The 26131-nt window shown below is 41.0% G+C and overlaps 1 protein-coding gene across 4 annotated transcripts in view; it reads left to right on the top strand.

Annotated features, from left to right (window-relative positions):
• The window catches only part of agpat3 (1-acylglycerol-3-phosphate O-acyltransferase 3), a 33262-nt gene extending 7420 nt beyond the window's left edge, over positions 1 to 25842 (top strand). Inside the window, exons 1-10 of one of the 4 annotated variants that reach the window (XM_029116788.2) lie at positions 9249 to 9748; positions 18275 to 18337; positions 18643 to 18887; positions 20679 to 20848; positions 21010 to 21171; positions 21501 to 21654; positions 21734 to 21836; positions 22128 to 22203; positions 22313 to 22511; positions 24855 to 25842. In XM_029116788.2, coding sequence (XP_028972621.1) covers positions 18710 to 18887; positions 20679 to 20848; positions 21010 to 21171; positions 21501 to 21654; positions 21734 to 21836; positions 22128 to 22203; positions 22313 to 22511; positions 24855 to 24946 — 1134 coding nt within the window. In that variant the 5' untranslated portion in view covers positions 9249 to 9748; positions 18275 to 18337; positions 18643 to 18709 and the 3' untranslated portion in view covers positions 24947 to 25842. Of the gene's footprint in view, positions 1 to 9248; positions 9749 to 12040; positions 12384 to 18274; positions 18338 to 18642; positions 18888 to 20678; positions 20849 to 21009; positions 21172 to 21500; positions 21655 to 21733; positions 21837 to 22127; positions 22204 to 22312; positions 22512 to 24854 lie in introns of those variants that run through there. The other 3 variants (XM_029116787.2, XM_010886018.4, XM_029116786.2) reach the window with 3 other exon arrangements.
• Positions 25843 to 26131: the final 289 nt, after the last annotated feature.

The following is a 26131-nucleotide window of genomic DNA, read 5'->3' as shown; positions in this document are numbered from 1 at the left end:
CCTCTTTGTTCAGGGTCCAGTCACATCTGTGTGTGAACCAACGTCCAGCTAAACCCATAGTGTCCTCTTTGTTCAGGGTCCTGTCATGTATGTGTGTGTGTGTGTGTGTGAACCAACGTCCAGCTAAACCCATAGTGTCCTCTTTGTTCAGGGTCCTGTCATGTATGTGTGTGTGTGTGTGTGTGTGTGAACCAACGTCCAGCTAAACCCATAGTGTCCTCTTTGTTCAGGGTCCTGTCATGTATGTGTGTGTGTGTGTGTGTGTGTGTGTGAACCAACGTCCAGCTAAACCCATAGTGTCCTCTTTGTTCAGGGTCCTGTCATGTCTGTGTGTGTGTGTGTGTGTGTGTGAACCAACGTCCAGCTAAACCCATAGTGTCCTCTTTGTTCAGGGTCCAGTCACATCTGTGTGTGAACCAACGTCCAGCTAAACCCATAGTGTCCTCTTTGTTCAGGGTCCTGTCATGTATGTGTGTGTGTGTTTGAAACAACGTCCAAGCTAAACCCATAGTGTCCTCTTTGTTCAGGGTCCTGTCATGTCTCTGTGTGTGTGAGACAACGTCTAGCTAAACCCATAGTGTCCTCTTTGTTCAGGGTCCAGTCATGTCTGTGTGTGAACCAACGTCCAGCTAAACCCATAGTGTCCTCTTTGTTTAGGGTCCTGTCATGTATGTGTGTGTGTGTGTGTGTGTGTGTGAACCAACGTCCAGCTAAACCCATAGTGTCCTCTTTGTTCAGGGTCCTGTCGTGTGTGTGTGTGTGAACCAACGTCCCGCTAAACCCATAGTGTCCTCTTTGTTCAGGGTCCTGTAACGTCTGTCTGTGTGTGTGTGTGAACCAATGTCTAGCTAAACCCATAGTGTCCTCTTTGTTCAGGGTCCTGTCGTGTGTGTGTGTGTGTGAACCAACGTCCCGCTAAACCCATAGTGTCCTCTTTGTTCAGGGTCCTGTCACGTCTGTGTTTGTGTGAAACAACGTCCAGCTAAACCCATAGTGTCCTCTTTGTTCAGGGTCCTGTCGTGTGTGTGTGTGTGTGTGAACCAACGTCCCGCTAAACCCATAGTGTCCTCTTTGTTCAGGGTCCTGTCGTGTGTGTGTGTGTGTGAACCAACGTCCCGCTAAACCCATAGTGTCCTCTTTGTTCAGGGTCCTGTCACGTCTGTGTTTGTGTGAACCAACGTCCAGCTAAACCCATAGTGTCCTCTTTGTTCAGGGTCCTGTCACATCTGTGTTTGTGTGAACCAACGTCCACCTAAATCCATAGTGTCCTCTTTGTTCAGGGTCCTGTCACGTCTGTGTTTGTGTGAAACAACGTCCAGCTAAACCCATAGTGTCCTCTTTGTTCAGGGTCCTGTCACGTCTGTGTTTGTGTGAACCAACGTCCAGCTAAACCCATAGTGTCCTCTTTGTTCAGGGTCCTGTCACGTCTGTGTGTGTGTAAACCAACGTCCAGCTAAACCCATAGTGTCCTCTTTGTTCAGGGTCCTGACATGTCTGTGTTTGTGTGTAAGGCAATGTCCAGCCAAACCAGGGAGGTCCCATTAAACCATATTTCTGCTTGTCCCGCCCCGTCCCCATAAGCCTGTGAAATGTCAGGTTGTCACTTTAACATAAACAATTTTTTTTAATGAAAATTTGAAGTGAGATTGTTGTTACTACAATCAAAACAGTTGTTTGATGTTTCTCTTTAGTCTTTAGGACCATCAGAATCAATAGTCCCCTTAAACCACCAAAGCACCTATTTTTGAAAAATGTCCTTCTAAACCATATAAACCAGTATGTGTGTGTGTGTGTGTGTGTGTGTGTGTGTGTGTGTGTGTGTGTGTGTGTGTGTGTGTGTGTGTGTGTGTGTGTGTGTGTGTGTGTGTGTGTGTGTGTGTGTGTGTGTGTGTGTGTGTGTGTGCGTGTGCGTGTGCGTGTGTGCGTGTGCGTGTGCGTGTGTGCGTGTGTGCGCGCGCGCTTGTATTTCTATACTTTTGAGGACCATACCTTTACAGCCAACCTTTACTGTGAGGACATTTTTCACTGTGAGGACCTTTTTGCTGGTCCTCACAATAAAATTGCTTCAAACTCATGACATCCTATGGTCATAGGCATTATGCTGTACAAGTATCATCAAAAGTCCTCATGTCAATAGGGGGGACTCAACAACGGTGTTTTTTTTTTGAAGTGCTCTATGGCTCCCCTGTAGTACGGGCCCGGTATTACAATGGAGTGTTTCCTAGTCACTGGAAGGAATTTTCTGATTGGACAGTATTTGAGCCTAGAATTCACACGTGATTAATGTGTGGAGGGTTTCAGCTGTAGCACTGATAATCTCAAATCGCATACTATATTACGCTAGACCACAACACCTGCGCAGTAACAGGTGTGGTTTTAAGTCCGTTATCCAATATTGATAGTTAACCAATATTGATAGTTATTCCATCAATTGAATTCACGAATAAAATAAAAAAGAACGTTGTTGTGCCATGAAATTGCTTTGGCAGTGTGAAGTTCGTCTTCAGTCTCGCTAGCAATTTCTCAATTCTCATGATTTAAGAAAATAGTAGGCCTTTTATTGACTAATTAGCTATAAAACGGCCGGTGGCAAAAGGCATACAGTTCATTGATGCTATTTGTGGTTGAAGTAAACTTAATAAGAAACGTTAATCAGTTACACAATGCTTAATGGTCTAGCTAAATATTCAAACTTGGCGTGATATGCGTGACAAAATGATCTTATGTTGAGACGCAATTTTATGACGAAGTATTATGTCCCAATCGGTCCCAATACTGTCATAGCTTACTATATACTAAACAGTACGTACTTCATTGTTCGCGAATTACATACTTGTAGTATGCGATTTGAGAATTACCGCTTGTGTTAGCTAGGGGTGTACAGTAATCGTACGCAAAGGTCACGGTTAGGTACGATTTCGGTAAAATAGAAAAAGACAAATTCGATTTATTTTAATGTATTATGAAGTTATGAACAGTGGCTAATTGGCTATAATTAAAACAAAGGACGGGACATAAAGGGTTGGCTTGTTTGCGTTCGCTGTATTTATTTACGAGGCGGCATCGCATTTGCTAGTTTACTTTAGTTGCTATGTTACGGCTCCAAGATCCGTCCGGGGGAAACTGAGTTTAGAATTTAGTTCCGCAAACAAAAAAGTAACGTGCTTGGTTAAAACTAGATTATATTCATTCGGATTACAACGCGTACGGAACCGAACGTCCTGTACCGGACGGTACACCCGTTATGTTGGCTAATGATGAAGCTAAATAACTGAATCTATATACATAAAATAATATTTGCATTATACTAATTAAATATGGATACAACAACATTTTCTCGTCAAATTAATTCATTATTTTGCCAGCTTAGCACTTTTGAAATGACTCAAATATTTTTAAATAAATAAATAGATTTAGTAAAATATTACAGCACTCAGTTTAAGAGAACTAAGGCTGCATATTAGCTGCGCTGCAGAGGAGTGTCAGTTGGAAAATTATACATTTTATACGATCTCCCCCTCCCCCCAGGTGCTGGGAACTTTGCTGTTGGTAAAAATGCTGTTTTGGTGGAGTTAACTTTTGTCAGACCTGCACCTTAGGTTTATCAACTAATGGATTCTATCTGTTTCACTCATCTTTATCTCTTACAGTTCAATTCACAAATTCATGTTTTAGAATATTGTCATAAATCAATTAAATGGGCATAGTACTCCTGCTTCTCAAATGTGTATATACTTTTTTAACTCAGCAATTTAGAATATATTATTGAATTTGTTCTCCAATTTGTCAGTGTACTTGACTAAGGACACTCAAGTTCCATATTTGAGAAGCTAGAGGACCTGTCAGTATCCTGTCAGCGTTAACACATTTGGCTCTTCTCGGACCTCTCTAAATAACAACAAATTTTTTCAGTCACAAAACTGCTACACATACTGGATGATTTTTAGGTTTTTGCATCCTTCTCCATATAATGGAAAAACTACCATGCATGACAATACCAAGAGTTTCTGAGATACTCATAACATCAAAAGTTATTCCATGGTCAAAGTCCTTAACATCACATTTCTCCCCCACTCTAATGTTTGGATAGCACAGAGCTGTCTTAATTAGTGTTCGCCACACAAGCATTTTTTTGCCATGTAACCACCCCCCTCCAGCGCACATCAAGCTAGCTCTTAGCTAACGTCTGTGCTAACCAATTAAACTGTCCATGTGTTAACATATGATCAACAACAGACAGGAAGTTCTCTTAGCATACATGGGCCTAATGTTGGTCAGAATACTCTTAAGGAAAGTCCCACTCCAGCATAGTCTGTGTCCACACATTAATTTGTTACTTCAATAGTAATTTCATTTTCTTAGGAAATTCTGGGTTTGGACATATCTCCACATTCAAACTGGTTGGTACTGACTTTAGTCAATTGGTAGATGGACATGCTGTGAAGGGGGGGAATGGTTAACAAATGCTTGTGGCTATGCTATCCTTAGTTTGGGGCTAAAACTAGCTTTGGCAAATCACGTTCAATACAAATGTGAAAATGTTTAACTTATCAATTTGCAACTTTATTATACAAATTCCTATTAACTGAGATTCACACTGGTAATGGTGGTATCTCTGAATCCAGGGTATGTCAGTTAAGGGTGGGGTGTGACAATAGGTAAAGAGTCTTTGGGGGGAGGGCAGGCTAGCAGTGATTAGTGGTTGCCTTGTTGTGCAGTCCCATGTAATAAAATACACTGCTAAAAAAAATGAAGGGAAAAGTAGTCATCACAGTATAACACCAAGTCAATTAAACTTCAGGGATATCAATCTGTCGAGTTAGGAAGCATAAGTGATTGTGAATCGATGTCACCTGTTTTGGTGCAAATGAAAGTGAATAGAATGGAAATAGAAATAGAATGGTTTTGCAGGTGGTGGCCACAGACAATTGCTCTCCTCATCCTTCCTGACTGATTCTTCTCAAGTTTTGCGTTTTGCTAGTGTTCTTGTCACTACTGGTAGCAAGAGGCAGCACCTGCAGCTCATTCCGATTGCACAGGTAGTCCAGCTCCTCCAGGATGGCACATCCATACTTGCCGTTGCAAGAAGGTTTGCTGTGTCTCCCGGTACAGTCTCGAGCATGGAGGAGATACCAGGAGACTGGCCGTTAGACAAGGAGAGCTGGACAGGGCCGTAGAAGGGAATTAACCAAGCAGCAGGACCGATATGTGCTCCTTTGTGCAAGGAGGAACAGGAGGAGCACTGCCAGAGCCCTACAAAATGACCTCCAGCGATCTACTGGTGTGCATGTTTCTGACCAAATTGTAAGATGAGAGCAGATTCTCACTGAGCACATGTGACAGACGTGAAAGAGTCTGGATATGTTGTGGTGAGCGTTATGCTGCCTGCAACATCATCCAGCATGACCGGTTTGGCGGTGGGTCAGTGATGGTCTGGGGAGGCATATCCTTGGAAGGTCGCACAGACCTCCATGTGCTAGCCAACAGTACCCTGACTTCTGTTAGGTAACGGGATAAAATCCTCAGACCCATCATCGGAAATAACTTGAGAACCTCTGGGACATAACCTATCAGTGCATCTGACGCTGCCAAGAAGCAAGTTCAATTGTTTACTTTGATGTTTGATGCGAGTTAAAATCCAGCCCTCAATTGGTTGGTGATTTTGGTTTCCGTTGACCATGTCATTTTGTTCTCAACAAATTATACACAACGTACAGTAAAGATTGTGATCTTTAATATATATTTCCTTAATTGAGCCTCCGATTTAAGTGTTCCCTTCATTTTTTTTGAGCAGTTTTATATCAATTTCAACTGACAGTCAGATCTACTTCAGCACTTCTAATATGCAACCTGAGTTCACTGCTCACACTGCAAGCTGTAGTACATTACTCCATTTTATTTATTGAGTTATGTATTTTTTAATGTTTGTAATAGAATACATTTAAATTATATTAATTAATGTTTTCTGAAATGATAAGCTGATAAAATGAATACATGCAGTATGTTTATCCATAATTACTTACATCATGTTATGGCTATTCTGTCTGTGACTTCAAAGTGTAACTCACTTGTATCATTCAAGGGCTAGCCCCAGAACTTGCCAAGAAAATATTGTGTGGACACAGACTAAGCTTGAGGGGAACTAACCAAGGTCAGTCCATGGTTAAGTAGTGTTGTTTAAAAAGGCCTCACAAGACAACAGCACCAGAGCCCTCAGACAGGTCTTTAGTGCTATGCCTGGATGGTTTGAGATAATCTCCAGATATAAAATTAGATTTTATTACATTCTGCAAGAATAATATTTGCTGAAGAGTGATCAGAAATGACACTGATTTTCCGTTCTTTATAGCTAGTTTTAACAATTTACTATTTTTGGACGGCCAATATTCCCGAATTCTGGCCATATAGAACAGCTACCGGGCGTATGTTTTAAATAGGCCTAGCCATATACTAGCCTACGTTGAAACAGCAATTAAACGCTATGATCCAACACATTTTTAAAATTTAAATAAGTCAACAGAATGAACTAATTTCTTCCAGTAAACTTGCCGTTTTCTTGGCAACATATGAAATAGGTTACACAATATTAGGTAATGTAATATGCTATCAATCAATTTTTGTATTTGGCATATTTCCCACTGGACATTTTGGCCTTTTATATCATCATTTTTCCATTAATCTACTTTTAGATTCATTAAATTATTCTGTTTAAGTTTGTCGTACTAAGTAGTTGTTTTCGTGATTAACAATACGTTCTGAACTGTACTACTACATCCTTAAGTGGACTTCATATTTTCATGCTGTCATTCTAAATTAAAAAAACATCAGTAGCTGGAAGTATTGCTTGTTAGTCATGAATCCACCCACTATAGCCACTGATTGAACCGTATAAGCCCCATGTTTTACTATAAAAATCAGAAAGAAACTTTAACAGAGCAACTTCATTAGGACACAAATAAATGAATGGTTGCCTTTCTCATTCACTGTAGGCATATCATGAATATCAGATTATTAAAGGTACTGCATTTCTATTTAAACTATTCACATACCTATAGGTCAAATGAGGCCTACTTCTATTGTTAGAAGTTTAATTAATACAATCAAATGTACTTTTGCATTGAAAATGAGCCTGAATCCCTTCACTGATATCACTCAATGCTTCTTCACATTTAGGTTTGGCTTCAAGTGCAGCCCAACAGAGGTGTACAATTTTGCTTTGATTTTATTTTAGGCTTTTTCACCTCTTTAATCCTACATTACTCATTGGAAGGTCACCTGGAGGGAAGATGGGGATAAAATATGTAAAATAGGTTTAATCTTTTCAATATTCTTCTTCTATTTACTTTTGCTCACATTTAATAGTAATCACACTAAAAATAGGGAGGAGAGGGTTAAAATTAACATAATAAATTAATTTATTGCAATGAACAAGAAAGTAGGAAAGTCATAAAAACATAATGTGTAATCTGATTCTGGTCAGAAGGCCACAGTCCAAAAGGTCTCAACTACCAAATAAGGGAGGGGGAAAAAAATTGGTCATGTGATCTACTTTCTGCCTAGTCCTCACATACAAAGTTCATTGAAGGATTTTTTTTCCCCTTTGAGTTTGTTGAGATTGATATCTAAGCTGTTGGAGCCCCCTACTGTTCAAATATATATTTTTCCTGCTGCTAGCATCACCAGAAAGGGTGGCCCTCACTTCCTAGGTCCTGTGTCAAGGTCCTCGCAACTATAGAAATACCTGTGTGTGTGTGTGTGTGTGTGTGTGTGTGTATAGCTACACATGAGATGAACTCAAGCTATTTACCATTAAATTTTTTCTGTTATTCTTTTGTCTATTTGATCTTTCTCTCTTGTGAGCATGCTTTTCCGCATGAGCTTCCAGTTGACAAGAGTGTATAGTCTTGAATACCATTCACTCTTAGGTGTATTCACTTTTAAGTGATGAGAGTTATGTAGCAGTAAAATCAGGCTGCAACTTAGAGGTCAGGAAATTGAGCCATTTTAAGATGCTGTGATAAAAAATATTACAAATAGCAGTATTACAGTGCAATTTCCTCTTTTTTTTTTTATTCTTGTTGTTCTCTAATGCTTATGTTGCTATTTTACTAAAGTGTGACACGTTTTTTTTATTGCATTTTACCCACTTTTGTCCCAATTTCTTGATCACATTTGTAGTTGCAACTTTGTCTTATCGCAGAAATGCCCAGCAGGCTTGGGAGAGTCAAAGATCGGGGCTTCTTTTCACACTACATGTTCAACTAGTAACTTTCTTAGAGGAGCTTGTACCACATCCCCAACTTGGAGTGTGTGTGATGCACAGGCGTCAAGATACACCATCCCGTCTTTCAAATATGGTGGTGGCAGCTCCGTGCTATGGGGATGCTTCTTTTAGTTGCCCATCAGAACGGACTGAGCATCTAAAACATTTAAGGAAGAAAGGTTCCGCAAAATACCGAGAAATATTGTCAAAAAACTGAATCTTGAAAGAAGATGTATCTGTCAGCAAGGCAGTAATTCAAAAGCAACATTGCATTTGGAAAAGAACCAATGTGTGCATGTCAGAGCAGGCTGGACAAAGACCTGATCTCAGTCCCATTTAGAATGTGTTGCCTGATGCATTCATCATCCAACCAACCTGTACAACCTATAGCAAATCTGCCAAGAAGAATAGGACAACATTTCTCAGATGCTGTGCAAAGATTGTACATAGGTACTTACTACAAGAGCTGTTATTGCATTGAATGTGTGGGTTTTGCTAAATATAAATGATGGGGGTTGAGTATGCAAGCAAAATATTTATTTTCTTTTACATAAAACCAATGTTGCCTTACAATAATTGATTTAAAATATAATATCAAACAGAACAAAATGTTGTACCGTTTGTAATTTAGTAATATGAGAGAATTGGTCAGTAGTCTGAATAGTTTTTCAAGGCACTGTGACTACCAGGTAGAGCGCAACAATGCAACCAACTGGCCATCCTTTGCATTGTGGGACTCCCAGGCACAGATATCATTCCACAACCAGGATAAGAACCCGGGTTGCGAGGAAGTCCTTTCTTGTTTCAGAGCCTAATGAAGAACCATGACTCAGGCCTTTTATCATGGACAGATCACAGCAACTGACCTTCTCCACCCAACCCACTTATTCAGATGGATTGAAATGAGAGGTGACTTATTCAGGGTGCTGCTCCAAGAGCACTAATCAGTGCTTATCTGTTCTCGAGCGGATTAGAGCTTTTTTAGCCTACATCTCGCCTTCTGCATTCTGTACAAGGGAGACGCTACTTCTATGTTGTGTTTTTGTACTTTTAAACCAGTGTTTCCCTTTTCTTGCTCTCATCGATCTGCTGGGAATCCGTTGTCGACCTGGTTCTTTTATAATTTTCTCACATGAGTTGTTCACCTTTCTTGGAGGCAGTTTCCTGTTTTGCCTGTGAAGCCGCCTGCGTCACACTCCCTCCTCCTCATCTTAACGTTCATGCTTTCATCATCATAATCTTGCTCGTCTTCAATGGGGATTAACATTAGCATAAGTCTAAGGACCAGTGGACGCTGACCCTCCCCCCCTTCCTTTTGAATCGCTCCAAAGAATTTTGTCTCTTTTTCCCTGTGATACATTTTCTTTTCTTTGGGTCAAGGTAATCAAGAAGGTGGGTGAAGATGCTGAACCAGGGTGCCGTAATGCTCTTTACAGGGCTGTGCGGGGCCTTGGTGGTTTTGGCGATCGCCTATTATACCTACTGGTAAGTCCTGCTGAGTGAGCGGTCATGGACCATATCAGAACTTAGGACAACTTTACAGCCATGACTGGGTCTGGTTGCGAAGTGAGCTCTTTTGTTGATTCCAACAGCTTGAGGTTTTGGTGTAACCACAAACTACAATGTGAGCCATCTTGTACACAATGTTCCTGATGTTTTTGGAAGAGTTCAAACTGGGGTTATTTTGTTGTTAGCTCTGAATCGCTTGAGTTTTGCAAGGGGCTGCATTGTGGTAGGGTTGTGACTGTGGACCTTCTGTTGCTGAACATCTTGGCCAGGTTTTTGCCTTTTTTGGCCTTCAGAAGGCTATCGGAGGCCACAGTTTTTCCATGTTAATCAGTTTAGCTCAGAGTGGCTATTGCTAATCTCTGCCACATCTCTTGTCCCATAAGGCATTGTGTTTATGCTTGCATACCTGGTGGCGTTCTAAATGGCTGTAACCTGGTAGATACTCATGGCAACTTAGCAAAATGTATTTTTAACCTGCTATGTGGACTAGCCTAGGGGTTGTCAGTCCTTTTCCATAAAATGTATAAACAACATCTGGGACATTTCCAAACTCAGGAAATGTAACAACATGTTGAAGGGGATACTTAAATTATTTAGTGTTTTCTACCCATATTTAGTTTTTTTTTGCCCTGACTCTAAGAAAACACATGAAAACCATTTTTATTAGGGATGTAATGATTCGCTGATATTTATCGGCCCTTAATGAAAATGTGGAAGAAGGTAGAAATTGGTCCACGGGACAACAAAGTGATCAGAAAATAAGTTATTAACTGTTGCTCTTTGACCAAAGGTGTGGCACCCCAGGCGAAGTCCTTCATCTGAGCTAAGGGTGTGTGTCTGACGAATAGGACATTCAACCCTTCCAGTTATCTTAAAATATACTGTACAACAACACAAGTTTTTCTTTCTTATATACTGTTATAGTTGTTTGAAGGGTCGGCGTGTTCAGCTGCGTGCCAAATCATGCAGTCAGTATACTCAACTGGATGAAGATATTTCAGATGAGAATAAATGTTGGTGGTATTGCCAGTGTTTCTGCTCTTCATCATATTTAAAAAAAAACCTGAATCAGTTCCATATTACAGAAGTGGTAGGAACCCTCTTGCTGGCTATTTCTTTGTCTGTAGAAACATTTCCAATATCTGCCAAGGCAAACTCACTAGTAGCTCTCATGCGAACCATGTTACCTAGCCATGTCTCAATTCTAGTAGGTGAGTTGCTAATGGGTATGCACTTATTGCCCTCTAGTTGTCTTTTCAGATGTTTAAAAATTGAATTATGCAGTATTGTGATATCAAAGATTACATTTTCATTATTGAGTTATTATCTGGACCTTAATCAGAGCCTAATGAATTAAAAAACAGGGAAGTTTGAGTCCTGAATTGCTAATAGGCCGCAAACTCTGCGGCCTCTGTATACAAGACTGTATACCGCCCACAGATATTAAAGTTTTTGTTTTTTATTTAATTTTCTAGTTTATTATCAGAATAAGGCACGTAATAATATACTGGCACATCATTTGGGTTCATAACTGATAGAAAGGCATCCCATATGCACTATACCAATAGAAAGCAAGAGGTCATTTAAAAATGACATTCTGAGCAATTGTATTCGAGCAGGGTATATTCAGTGTATGAATTATGTCCTTTTACTTCATTTAGTTAATAACACTGTGTGTCTCTCAGACTGACAGGAGGTGGCATTCAGATTGCAAGCCGGTAAGTCAAGAGCAGAGCAGCTGGTGAGGCACTGCTCAGTGATCTTGGTCAGTCTTACTCTCTTCATAGTTTTTCACATATCTGGACCCTAAAATGTTTTAATTCCCTTGTGTAGTTAATATGGGGTTTTGTATGTGTGTGCGTTCCTGCTTTACTATCTTAATGATAATAGTAAAACAAGAAAAATCATGCAAAGTGAGGACATTTGGCCAGTCCCCTGTAACTTTCTCCAACTTTGTATTTGGTTAGGAGTTATGGTTAGGTTGAGTTTGGGTTAGAGAGTTTTTTTGTGATAGGAAATTGCCGGTCCTCATTTTAATAGTAAAACCAGCATGTGTGTGAGGAAAGAAAGGCAGTCTTCCCTCCCCCTATTACTTGAGATAAAATGTGTCTGAACTTTATTAACCTCTGTGTGTTTGTGTGTCACTTGGTTCATTGGGCCTGTATTGACTGTCAGCCATTCGTCTGAGGGGATCAGGTGATTGAAGTCACTCCCCCTCCCACACATAGACACACACACACAGAGACAGACAGACAGACAGACACTTGCTCCACCAGGCAGGCTGGGGGAGCTTCTCTCGTGCTCGTTCTCTTTCGCTCTCTCTCACTCTGTGCCTCCGCCCCTTCTTTGTCTTTTTCTCTTGTTCTTTTAATCTCCTTCTCTCTCTGTGTTGGGACAAGTCTTCCTGCTCTGAAAAAGGACACCATGTGAGATGTCACTAGTCTCTTAGGCAAAACTCTAAAGTTTTCACAAGGTGAGCAATGCTGGTTTGCTCAGCAGGACAGAGTTCGCATTTCCTTTTTACCTACTATTTGTAATTCTCACACTGTTTCCTGACTGGCCAAATCTTCAACACTTTGACAGTACAGTGTGCTTTCTATCCGAGGACAAGGTTAGTGGCCTTAGTTATTGGTGTGAATGGGATGATATGTATTTTAATGTTTATGTTTTGTATTCTGGATATTGACATGTCTGAATTCTGTACCAAGTCAGTTACTGGCATCAAATATTCACTAAGTCTAAATGCCTGGGATGTATATGTACTGGCTGAATGAGTATGGTTACTATAGTGGAATAGAGACCCCTACTGGTAATTTGAATGGGGATCACCTGCTTTAAATAAGCATGCATACAAATATTTGCATGCAGATGCTGGACACATTTTGCAGAGTTTATGACGCTGGCTAGTTGATATTGACGTTTGGCTAGGGCAGTTTAAGGTGTGTCAAGCCGCTTTCATAGTGGGACAAACTTGAATTTGATAGCCTATGCCTGAGGAGTCAGTATGGAATGCCAACGGACCTTGTGCAAGTAGGCTTGAATATTGAGCCTCTAAAAATGTTTTCTATCTCTCTTCAGTCTGTCTGCAGGAATGAGCCATTGTTAATGGCCCAGTCAATAGGTCCTACACCATACTGTTAATCCTTGATTTGTCTTTTTACCACCCAGGGCTTTTTTACTACCCTTAAAAATCCTACAACTAGTTGGGTTGTTGTTGTCATCGTCATTTGTCCCATTTTTAAGGGGCAGTGCAGGTAAATACTAGATTTTTCTCATTGCTGATCTAACAACACTTTCAATCAAATGTATTTATAAAGCCCTTTTTACAACAGCAGTTGTCACAAAGTGCTTTACAGAGACACCCAGCCTTAAACCCCAAGGAGCAAACAACAGTAGTGTTGAATTTCAGTGGCTAGGAAAAACTTCCTAAGAAGGTCGAATTTTAGGAAGAAACCTAGAGGTTTTGAAACAAAACTAAATTATTTTCCATTATGTTAAAAATTATGGGAAAGACATTATGGGGGGAATGATCAGAAATGCCCTCATTGCACCTGACAAAATTAGCCTACATATCAATCTTCTGTATTTCACAATATGTTGAGGTAAAAATGAATGTATAGTTCTGGTAAAGCTACCTACCCCACTATATGTACATGTTAATTGCAACAAATTCAATGCATTAGAGCTGGAATTGGTTCTAAAATACATTTTACAACCTCCAATGTCTATACATTAGCTGTGATAACCGTTTCTATTAATGGGCATTTAGCAGTTGGACAAAGGAACACATAGAAAATAAATATAAAAAATAGTTTTGAACAGCCTTAACCACACATAGTTACTTGACAAAGTAAAAAAAAGAAAAATCTGAATGTGGCCATAAACAATCACCTATTAGCTATTTTATTATATTAGCTAAGTTGTTTTTCTAGTATTATCATGATGAACAAAACTTGTTCCTTTGAGGCTACAAGGTCACCAAGGTTCCCACTCAGTGGGTGGACCCTCTGTGGGAGCTGTTGTCAAAACAGTTGTGTAGTTGATTTGCCTTTTTGCCGGACCACGTAAGCAGAGCCGGCCAAGAAGAGTGAATGTCTCTTATTGAGTGACTGACTACCCATTGTTAAATAGCATAGTGGTTAGAGACGCTGTCTTCTCACATTTGAGAGGACCTGAGTTCGAGCCTTGTCACAGTCACAAATTATGCATTAGGATTTGTTCTGGGGAGACAAAACTTTGCTAGTTACAACCTTCAGTAGCTACGTTATAGTAAACCTGAAATAAAACTGTTTCTGGTGGATTTTCGAAGTACGCATCCATGCATGCTTTTTGAGGTAATATTGGCTAGATCACGACCCCATGGTGGGTAAAAGAGTTGGGGCTTCTATGATTCTCTCATCTTTTCACCTGACGAAAAAGTAAGTTATTGTTACCTATATTGATAGTTATTGTATCAATGTCATTCACAAATGAAAGAAATGAACGTTGTTGTGCTATGAAATGAAATAGCTTTGGCAATGTAAAGTTAATCTTCTGTCTTGCTAGCAATTGCTCAATTCTTATGACTATTCCAAGTAGTACGTTAGTAAATACTAGTAAGCCTATTACTGGGTAAAAAGCTGTTCGGCCAGTGGCGAAAGCTATACAGTTCATAGATGCTTTTTGTGGTGGAGGTAAACTTAAGAAACGTTAGTCTGTTTAACACCATGATTAATGGTGTCTAGCGAAATATTCAAACTTGGCATGATGTTAATGTGTGAAAAAAGTATCTAATGTCGAGACGATATACCGACACGCAGCACACGTCTAACTCTGTAGCATAATTGTTAAAGACTCAGCCTATCATGCGGGAGAGCCAGGTTCAAATCCAGTGAGGGCAACAACATTCATCACTTCTAATCGCCAGCCGACTGAACTAGGCTTGCCTGGTTCCTTTTCTGTTCTTTGTATGTGATTTGACACAATCTGTGTGTGTGTGCTTTGCAGTGCGTTGGAAGTGTAGTCAGTTTTTTAGGTCTGGAAAGTATTTCATTTTTGAGATTGGACAGCAGGGGAAATGTTTGTCTAGCATAATGGATACTGTACTACTTAGTCCGTAATGGAGGTCAATGCAGTAATGTGTGGGAGGCTGTGGTGTAGGTCTACTGTGTCTGTGTGTATGTAGTCTAGAGTTTGCAAAGAGGGCACATCTGAATAAACTACTTTTTGTGAAAAATATTATATAATATTGCAGCTAGTAAGGAGATTATGGGATAGGATCTGGAAGTATGATGTAGAAACGTGCTACTTTCAAAGGGTTAGCCTATTTGTAAGCTACCACCATAGTGAATGTGAAGATGGATGTTGCATTCAGGACGATTTGCAGGATCCACTGGGGAAGGGCTGTGATTGGTTACTTCGCCTACTATACTAATTTCCTAGTATTCATTAGGCCATTACTTTTTAACATGTACATTCCTTAGTATTCCTTACTACCCCCTAGATCAGACCTGGGCAAGATAAGGCCCCCAGGCCGGATCCGGCCCGTTGAGTCATTCTATCTGGCCCGCAATACATCCAAAACTTTTAAAATAATACAAAATAAAAAATACCTGACGATGTCTGCAGATTACGTTACTTTATTTACTGTTACATATTTATTTATTTCGTCTCTGCTCTTTGCGGATGATGTTGTCGTGTTGGCCCCTTCAAGCCAGGACCTTCAGCATGCACTTGGACGGTTTGCAGCCGAGTGTGAAGCGGTGGGGATGAAAATCAGTACCTCCAAATCCGAGGCTATGGTCCTCAGTCGGAAAAGGGTGGCTTGCCCACTTCAGGTTGGTGGAGAGTGCCTGCCTCAAGTGGAGGAGTTTAAGTATCTAGGGGTCCTGTTCACAAGTGAGGGAAGGATGGAACGGGAGATTGACAGACGGATCGGTGCAGCTTCTGCAGTAATGCGGTCGATGTATTGGTCTGTCGTGGTGAAGAAAGAGCTGAGCCGCAAGGCGAAGCTCTCGATTTACCGGTCAATCTACGTTCCTACTCTCACCTATGGTCATGAGCTTTGGGTCATGACCGAAAGGACAAGATCCCGGATACAGGCGGCCGAAATGAGCTTTCTACGCAGGGTGGCTGGGCAATCACTTAGGGTGAGAAGCTCGGTCACCCGGGAGGAGCTCAGAGTAGAGCCGCTGCTCCTCCACATAGAGAGGGGTCAGCTGAGGTGGCTTGGGCATCTGTTTCGGATGCCTCCGGAACGCCTTCCTGGGAAGGTGTTCCGGTCCCGTCCCACCGGGAGGAGACCCCGGGGAAGACCTAGGACACGCTGGACGGACTATGTCTCCCGGCTGGCCTGGGAACGCCTCAGTGTCCCCCTGGAAGAGCTGGAGGAAGTGTCTGGGGAGAGGGAAGTCTGGGCATCCCTGCTTAGACTGCTGCCCCCGCGACCCGGCCCCAGATAAGCGGAAGAAGATGATGATGATGATTTATTTATTTTCAAATCAAAGGAAAATATTTATTTGCAGATGTCGCAGGTAAAGCAACTTGCTTAATATGTTAAGCTAACGTCACAATTTTTAAAGAGTACAATATGCAGAAGCACTTCCAGAGCAAGCATGCAGCGAAATACAAAAACTGTCACCCGATGCTACAATACAAGTCCAAGCGCAGATGCAGCCTCACTGATGAATATCTTGCAGCAGTACCGCACACTGCTTCAACAGTACCGCACACTGCTTCAACAGTACCGCACACTGCATCAACAGTACCGCACACTGCATCAACAGTACCGCACACTGCTTCAACAGTACCGCACACTGCTTCAACAGAAATTACTCCTGACTTCACCTCACTTGTCAACGCCCATACGAGGCTCTCCTGTTCATATTGAGTGAGTAGCCCTAAAAGTTGATTTCTTGGGTCTGGGCTGCTGGAATCGCTGTCATTAAAAGCACGTAGTACAAAAAATATACTGTATGAAGTTAGATGACGGCAATTATACCAACATTTGCTTTGAGTGAAAATCTTCAGAAGTGATTTCATAGACTTATGTCTGCCCTAATAACTATTATACCTATATAACTGTTATACACTATACCTTATGTAATGTAGCTTACTCTGTTGAGTTAAAAGTTAAGTTTTAAGGCAAATATTTGTTGCAAGATTTCTGTTGAGTAATAACCCTAAAAATAGAGGTTATTACTCAATTATGGCAGGCCTTTGCCTGCCATAATAACAGTTGTTAACAGAAAATAATAATGAAAAAAAACATTGTTAATTATGAAAACGCTGTAGCATGGAAAATAAATATGCATAAATATAATATGCAAGTTAACAGAGTTAGCTATGTTTTGTGTTTTATAGGCATGTTGGTTAAAAAAGTAATCTGACCCACGATGCTCTCTGACATTTTCAGTGTGGCCCCCCAGTGAAAAATATTGCCCACCCCTGCCCTAGATAGACTATCCATAGTCAAACGTTCTTTTAATACTTGGTGGTTGAAGCTAATTGGTCAAAGACATTGACAATTTTGTTAGCTATCCCAGCCCAGTAACTTTAATAAGTCTAGGTTAGATTGTTTTCACTTTAGAACTTTAGTTTAGAATGATGAGTGTACTGTTTTGGAAGAATGAATGTGCAAATGTGCAAACATACACGTTTTCAGACACGTTTTCAGTTTTCTTTCATTTAATCAAATAAGAGTTTTCTCCTACGATACTACTGCATGCCTCTGGACATTAGTTTCTTTTCTGCAAGGATTTTTGATCTGTGTAACTCTATGACGATTTCTAGATTCCTGAAACAATCTTTTCCCAGAAATCTGCGATTTTGTAAGCTGAAACACAATTTGGGTAAATCGATAATTTGAAAATATGTCATTGGGTTTTTATTTTGTAATTTGTTAGAGACTTGTTTTGTATACTTTATAAGATTTTACTCTGTAACTTGGTTTAATTGTACATTTCTCTGGATTAGAGCACTTGCTAAAAGACTAAAATGTTTGTCTTTAACGGCTGAATGGGAGTCATCAGGCAAGAGTTGGTTACCCCTGTTGTGTGCGCTTGTGTGCATGTGCATGCGCGCAACTGTGTAAAGGATTGTGAGACTGAGTGAACGAGCTGATGGCCTTATTCCAAGTATGTGAAAGGGTATGTGTGTGCGCGGGTATGTGGAGTGTATGGCAGAATGTGAGTGGGTTTATATGCCATGGAATGGGGATGAAAGGGAATTTGCTTTTCTTTGTATGCAAGCTGTTGTTTTTGCCTCAATTTCTGTATTAAAAACATTCTACAAATAAGTAGGAGAAGGTTTTGACTGACATAGGTAGGCCTGTGCACTGAACTCCAAAAAATGGTCTCTTTCAAGGTCATTTCTTATTCTTTTTCAAATTAGGTTCTACGCTTGCAGTCGTTTAGTGCAAGTCAGTTTCTAGACTGAGAAAGAGATTCCTAATATGTTTAGAGATTCCTGAAATCCACACCGGATTATGAATAGTTTGTAATACTTTTCCTGTCTTTCTCTCAGGTCTTGGATATTGGCTGACGGGCCTTGCAAACGGGGCTTGTAAAGGGAACCGAACCCACTGTGGTAAGTTGCACTATTACCTCATAAGACCGAGGAGTTTTCACTTAACATTCTGTCCGATCTTGTCAAACTGTGTTCTCATCGTAGCCAATGAGGCTCAGAGCTTTAAAACCAGTTTTAAAGGGTATTGTTTCTTGTCGGCTCAGTGTTCCTGCTAGCTACTGATAGCTTTGCGTATCTTCCCTGGCAAACACAGAGATGGAAAGTGATATGTCACTTGGTCTGGGGAAACTCCTCTTTCAACCCTCTGGTGTTTTTTTTCTCCACAGAATTAACCATTGAAATACATTGTTTGTGTTCTCCCCCAGGTCAGCTGTAGTGCGTGGGTAGCCCCGCCCCCCCCCTCCCCCTCCCCCTCCCCGGACAGCCTTAGCCATGGGGCTGATAGCGTATGTCAAGAGCCTGTTCATACTGCAGCTGCTCGCAGGCTTCGTCTTTGTGGTCAGTGGCCTCATCATCAACTTCATTCAGCTGTGCACCTGCGTCCTGTGGCCCTTAAACAGGCAGCTCTACAGGAAGATCAACACCCGCCTCTCGTACTCCCTGTGGAGCCGTGAGTCTTGTCTGTCATAGTCTTTGCTGCTTTTCTTGGTGTGTGGCTCGGTTGGCATGCTAGGTATGAGTCTGTTTGTAGATTAGCTGGTGGGATGGGTATTTGTGTTGTTTTTCTTTTGCTGGGGGTTGGGGGGGGGTGAATGTGTGCCTCGTCCTTCCATTCAGATACATGAACGGCATTCCGAGGCACTGTGCACATGTGTGCCACCCATCACCTAGCTTTGTTTGCCTGATAACTTCCAGCTGCGAATATGAATCAAAAACTGTACCTTCGTATTCTTCAAATGTTGTTCCAATTGCTGTTGTTAATTAGAATAGACCCCTAACGATTAGTGTTCCGGTCATCTTTCTGGTAATCACCTCCTGATCTAAAGAGCTGTTGGCACTCCTTGAACTATCAGCTAATACTGGGAAGAGATCCTATGGTTAATTATCATGAGAATATTTGGGATGGACGTGTGGATGCACTGTTAGTATTTGGTAACACATTGGAGCCACCATATTGGCTACACATAAAGGGCACTTATTTTCTTTGGGAAGGCCGTAGCTTGTTTGGTATCATTCTCAAATAGATTTAAAGCTTGACACAAGGGTGATTCTCACAAACTCAGTTTGCATCTTAAAAAGAAGACCAATATGCATGTTAATCATCTATCATTCTAAAGACTAAGTAGCCTAGTTTGCCCATTTAGACAATTTTATTTTGTATTTTCTTAATGTTCATTTCAAATTCTCATTTATAAAATGCTTATACGTTATATTTTTGGGTAATTTTTAAATTTTTAAGTTAATTCTAGAGGAATGTATTTAAAGCACCATGCAGCCAAACACATTCTGTCTTGTCTTGACAGTACACTACCATTCAAAAGTTTTGGGTACCAATGTTGTTGCAAAATGGAATGATAGCCTTCCTACATGGAACAGACTTAATTTCTCAGAACAAGAATAAACTGATGAGTTTTACACTGAAAGTTCTTTGTTTCTGTTTATTTTGAGCCTGTAATCAAACCCACAATTGCTGAAGCTCCAGATACTGAACTAGTCTAAAGAAGGCCAGTTTTATTGCTTCTTTAATCAGCGCAGTTTTCAGCTGTGCTAACAAAATGGTTTTCTAATGATCAATTAGCCAAGTGATGAACTTGGATTAGCAAACACAATGTTCCATTGGGACAGGACTGATGGTTGCTGATAATGGGCCTCTGTACACCTATGTAGATATTCCATAAAAAATCTGCCGTTTCCAGCTGCAATAGTCATTTATAACATTAACAATGTCGACGTTGTATTTCCGATCAATTGTATGTTATTTTAATAGACAAAGAAATGTGCTTTTCTTTTGAAAACAAAAACATTTGAGTGACCCCAAACTTTTGAATGGTAGTGTACTTTGGGGGAAATATTTTAATAATATTTGCAGTAATGGGTAGTTTTTGCATAGTTTGATATTGTGGTAGGATGTATAATATCAGATTAGTAAACATACTTATGAAATAGATCAGTACAGGTTCTAATGTTAGTTATCTAAGTAGAATTAAGGTGGAACATATTTATTTTGTTGATTTTTGCTGTAATGTAATTGGTTAATTGCACCAAAGTTGACACTGACTTGATTTGGCTGGGTCCGTGTAGCTGTGTTCACAAAGGTTTGGGTCAGTTATATTCTCAGGTCACTACAGAAAGCAGACAATTATTTGTATTGAACTGTATTGAAATGGAAACTAGTTGTGGCTACTTTGCTTTGACCGTCTGGTTGCCATGTTAATACTCTGCCGGCGCCTCTGTCCTGTAGAGCTGGTCATGCTGCTGGAGTGGTGGTCAGGAACAGAATGCACCCTCTTCACCGACCAGGCCACGGTGGACAAGTTTGGCAAGGAGCACGCCATCATCATCCTCAATCACAACTACGAAATTGACTTCCTCTGCGGATGGACCATGTGTGAACGCTATGGCGTGCTTGGGGTGAGTGTGTGCCTGTGTCCCAGAGAGCAATAAAGAAAGGGAAGGAGTTTGTTTTATCTTTATCCTACATTTATCCTTTATTTTGTTTATTTTCTATCAATAATTATCTTGTTTGGTAGATTGGGCAAACAATCTATAGTTGTCTTCCTATTTGCCATTAGAGTTCAAAGGTCTTGGCTAAGTACGATCTGCTGAAGGTGCCTCTGATTGGCTGGACCTGGTACTTCCTGGAGATAGTCTTCTGTAAGAGGAAGTGGGAGGAGGACAGAGACACCGTGTTCAAAGGCCTAAACCAGCTAAAGGATTACCCTGAGTTCATGTGGGTAAGTAGGACAACGACAGAAAACACGTTTTCCTGTGTCCCTCTGACAGTCAGCACGTCGATATATGCAATTGCAGCTTAGGTCATGTTCGTTTACGTACTTAACGGATTAAAACAGATCCCAAACAGCGAAGGATTGGAAGCATTGAATGATAAAAACTGTCAAAGTGTGTGTGTAGCTGACCGTTGTCTACATTCCTACTTCATCTAGTTTCCCCTGGGGACTTGGGGATAACCAAACCATGAGCTTCTGTGAGTGTTTGGCGCTCCAAATCAACGTGTTCGTTGACTTATCTACCCCCACCACCCCCCCGATTTTTGTTTTGTCAGTTCCTATTGTACTGCGAAGGCACCCGTTTCACACCGAAGAAGCACAAGATTAGTATGGAGGTTGCCGAGAGCAAAGGCTTGCCTAAACTCAAACATCACCTGCTGCCCCGAACCAAAGGCTTCACAACGACGCTAAGCTGCCTCAAGGGCACAGGTGAGACGCAGGTGCACGAGAAACACGCACTCACATTATCGACGTAGCACTAACACCCACCCTCTCTCTCCTTTCTCAGTTTCGGCTGTTTATGACGTTACACTGAATTTTAGAGACAAGCAGGTCCCGACGTTGCTCGGTATTGTCAATGGAAAGAAGTACAAGGCGGATATGAATATCAAGTAGGTGGCTGCTGTTCCTCTCAGGGTATTGCCCTAATGCTTATGGTAAAGTTATCCTAGCTGGTTGGGACTTCCAACTGTAATTGGCCGATCCCTCCCAAATTAACTGTTGTATTTACGTCCAACTGAATCGTGGTGAAATCAACTACTTCAAAGGGAATGCTGGCAAAGGCGCCCTAATGGCACTGATACACAGCACATCTCCACACTGCTTGTTGCATCACCAGTAGGACAGTGACTCACTGCCCTCTAGTGGCGTTGTACTGTACTGACAGTCCCTGTCCTTTATAGGAGGTACTCTGTGGAGGAAATCCCAGATGATGAGAAGGAGTGTGCAGCCTGGCTTCACAAGCTCTACCAGTGGAAGGTACCTGAAATTCAGATGTCTCTCCTTCTGCCATTTATATAGACTTTCCAGACATAACGACTCACCGCTAATATAACGTTGGCCTTAACGTTCTCTTCTCGGTCTGCAGGACGAACTGCAGGAGCAATATGAGAAGGAGGGCTGTTTCCACGGACCCACAATCAAGCCACCTCGTCGGTTGTGGACGCTGCTTAACTTCCTGTTCTGGGCCACCCTGCTTCTCACCCCCCTCCTCAACTTTGCCTGCGGGGTGGTCGTGAGCGGTTCCCCCCTCCTTATCGTCGGTTTCTTGATCTTCTGCTTCATTGGTGCGAGTCCCACCCAATTGTGCCTCACTGCTGCTTTTTTCATGCGCCTTATTTTGTTTGCCATCTGGACATAGATTATGGGCAATTTTTATCTATTTTGTCAAGTTCAGCGTTACAACATGAAAGCAGTGTTTCCACATTAGCAAGAGAAAGCATATGCTGCATATGTCAGCTCAATCTGGAACTACCTTTCAAATGTATGTTGCACAAACTATAACGCTTTAGCGATACAAATGATTTGGGTAATAGTTGTAGGGATACATTTTTAACAGTAACCAAGACCATTCTGGAAGTTAATTTAACCAAGGGAAAAAGAGCTACAGCATAAAAACTTTTTTGAGCCCCTGTTCCTGGACAACAGGCTTTCTATTTTTATATATACAGTGCAGTCCATGTTTTGTACGAAGTCCCCTATTTAGAAAAACAATAATTTTCCTTAATTGGCTCCACTGCTGTCTCTTATTAGGCATCTGCGTTTGTTTGCATCATTAGTGCATGCACAAGAAAGCTGTCATTGTCTAGTCATAGGCTTTGCATTTGCATTTGGTGGATGTGTCTGATGAAACAAGGACCCAATAAGTGTCAACTCAAGTGACACTTTTGATCCTGATGCTAATAGAATTATTCTGACTTATAAGCCACATTCGGCATTCCAATATTAGCTGTTTAGTACATCAAGAAGGAGAAAGCAATGGTTAGCTCAGCAATAGCTAAAAAATGCTCACCATAATGAAGACACAAGCAACAAAGAACTTTCCTACTGGTCAGGAACACTTTTTTTATTATTATTAGGATCCCCATTAGCTGATGCAACAAATGCATCCGCTACTCTTCCTGGGTAGTCCCCTCCAATTTAGAGGAATAGGTCATATCGGTCAAAAATCCAATGAAGCCGTCTACCAGGAGATTTCAGAGCACTTCATACTTCCATCTGCTGACAAGCTTTATGGAGATGCTGATTACCTTTTCCAGCAGAACTTGGCACCTGCCCACAGGGCCAAAACAACTGGTAACTGGTTTGCTGCCCATGGTATTACTGTGCTTGATTGAACCCCATAGAGAATCTATCAGGTATTGTCAAGAGGAAAATTAGATTGAAGGCCGCTATGAAAGTCCACACATAACACGAATACAAACGCAACAAAATAAAAACAATGCACAATCATACACTGAAACAACAGATTCTCATGAAATACAAATATACACATATACATACACACACACTCACATATGCATACATACATATACATCTACATACACATACGATATACTCTATCTACCAATATAAGTTATCATAAATAATTATTTTATTTGTTTTTTAAAACTCATATTATTTCGAATTTTAGCAATATGACTTGGAAGACAATTCCATTCAACCATAGCTCTATACAACACAGCACGTTGTTTTGAGTTTGTTCTATCCATGCTTACTCTCCTGGAAGTAAGCATGGATCTGCCAGCAATTGCAATTTGTGGAAGTCATCCCCAGCTGAACAACAGGTGCTGGACTGCATGGTGCAAATGCCTTACAACAAGATAGCCAAAAAGTACCAAATACACCAGTAGAATGAATGAAGTGTACAGACACCTAGTCTGCTCAGATCCGGCAAAATGCCTCAACACATTGGACGGCACCTAAACTTGCAGCAGGAAAATGGGCAAAAACATACTGCTCAAGCAACCAAGGAGTTGACTATCCACCCAACCTGAATCCAATTAAACATTTCAATAGCTGAAAACAAGACTAAAGGGAAAATACCCTGAATCACACAGGAACTGAAGATGGCTGTAGTACAGGCCTGGCAGAAGATCACCAGGGAAGATACCCACCATCTGGTGATGTCTATGGGTTACAGACCTTAGGCAGTCCTCAAATGCCAAGGATTTTTGACCGATATGACCTATTCCTCTAAATTGGAGGGGACTACCCAAAAAAAGACTGTGATCCCTCCACGGTTTACAGTTTATTGAAAAATAAATCTCTTATTAATAAGAGGGGGGTGATAAAGCTCTTATTAATTGATTTCAAACCCAATGTGCTGGAGTACAAAGCTAAAACCACCAAACCTGTGTCAGTTATTTATGGCTTGCCCTGTTTACTTTATTTGGTGGAGACAATAGGTTGCGATTTTTTGCTAAAAGAGCAGTAGATCAGATGCAAACCTACGCTTCAACATCACGTAAACTGGAAACACCCTAGGCTATAACAATAACTATTTTAGATAGATTTTCCGTGGATGTTTTATGTGATCAACTACTGTACCCAGACTTACGTAATTTGTACTATTTGTTATTTGGCGGTTTGTTTGTCTTCCATAATGATACATATCTTTCTTTCCACAGCCTCCATAGCTGTGCGCCGCCTGATCAGTGTATCCGAGGTGAACAAAACAGGCTCTACTTACGGCAACATGGAGGGAAAGAAGGAGAACTAGAACTGGATGGCAGTCACTTTACAGTCCCTCTGTGGTCAACGCTTGGTCTCCAAGACAGACCCTTGTATAAAATAACATGTTAACACAACAGGAGGGTTGGGGGAATATAAAAATATACCTTATTAGATGTGAGTTAAATATTCATTATTATGATTGGGACACGGAAACAAAAGAGAATATGGAACGGTTCCAGATGATTCCCTTGAAACGCATCCTTCCAGTGAGGTGGGGTGACGGACGGCAGCACTGAATGATAGATGCCGGGGGGTGTAGCACTCTCCCCCAATGCTCCCAGCGCCCCCTCCCCCTCGAGCCCCTCCATAGGGTTCTGTTTGTTCACACGGCCGCCTGGTTCAGCGCATCCATACACATGCTCCAGAACTCTCCTGATTCAGCCGCCCCACTCCCTGTCACAGCAGCCCGTCCGGAGGACGTTCTCTCCACCCACCCAGCCGTTTCTCTGACCGGGCAAGCCCAATACTAGTCTTACATTGCTCTGTAGTTCCAGCAAGATGATCTACTGTCTGGAGAAGACTGCATTTCCAAGCATGCATTAGCTCCCCCCCAGGTGGGTTGGATGTGGTGGTTGATCTTAACACCTCGGAGAACATCCGGTTCTTAGGTTGTGTAGGTCTCCTAATGAACTTGAGATTAATCTGGAGTCTGGCTTCCTCAAGAAACTACAAGAGCACTTAACAAGAAACGAGATTGAGCATGCTGCTGCTAATCCTCACATCCCTCCCAGAAAAGCAGAAGTGATGGCCATTCTCGCACCACTAAATTGCTATATTGAATGTTAATATAATGATGACAGGTTTGGGCCTTAGTTTATTTCTGAATTGCTTGTAGATTCCATAAATATGGATTGTTCTAAACAATAAAAAATAAAATAAGAATGGTTGCAGATACAAAATTGATTGAATGTTGGGATTTCCTATTTAAAGACAGAGTCCTCTAATTGTGTCAAATGTCTTTCGTCACAGAAGAAAATCACAAAATGTGATTTAGATGTAACATCATGGACTGTTATGTCAGTTGTCACAATGAATTGCATAATATCAATACGTAGAGCTATTTGTCTATTTACATACATTTCACATTTGTATTCCTAGGTATTGCCAAAGAAACTATAGAAAGAAACATCAAGGGAGTATACCTATGATCATATTATAACATTCACATTAT

Source organism: Esox lucius, chromosome 22 (assembly GCF_011004845.1).
Source record: "Esox lucius isolate fEsoLuc1 chromosome 22, fEsoLuc1.pri, whole genome shotgun sequence".
NCBI lineage: Eukaryota > Metazoa > Chordata > Actinopteri > Esociformes > Esocidae > Esox > Esox lucius.
Note: the sequence above shows the minus strand (reverse complement) of the source record. Positions and strands in the feature narration are given on the sequence as shown.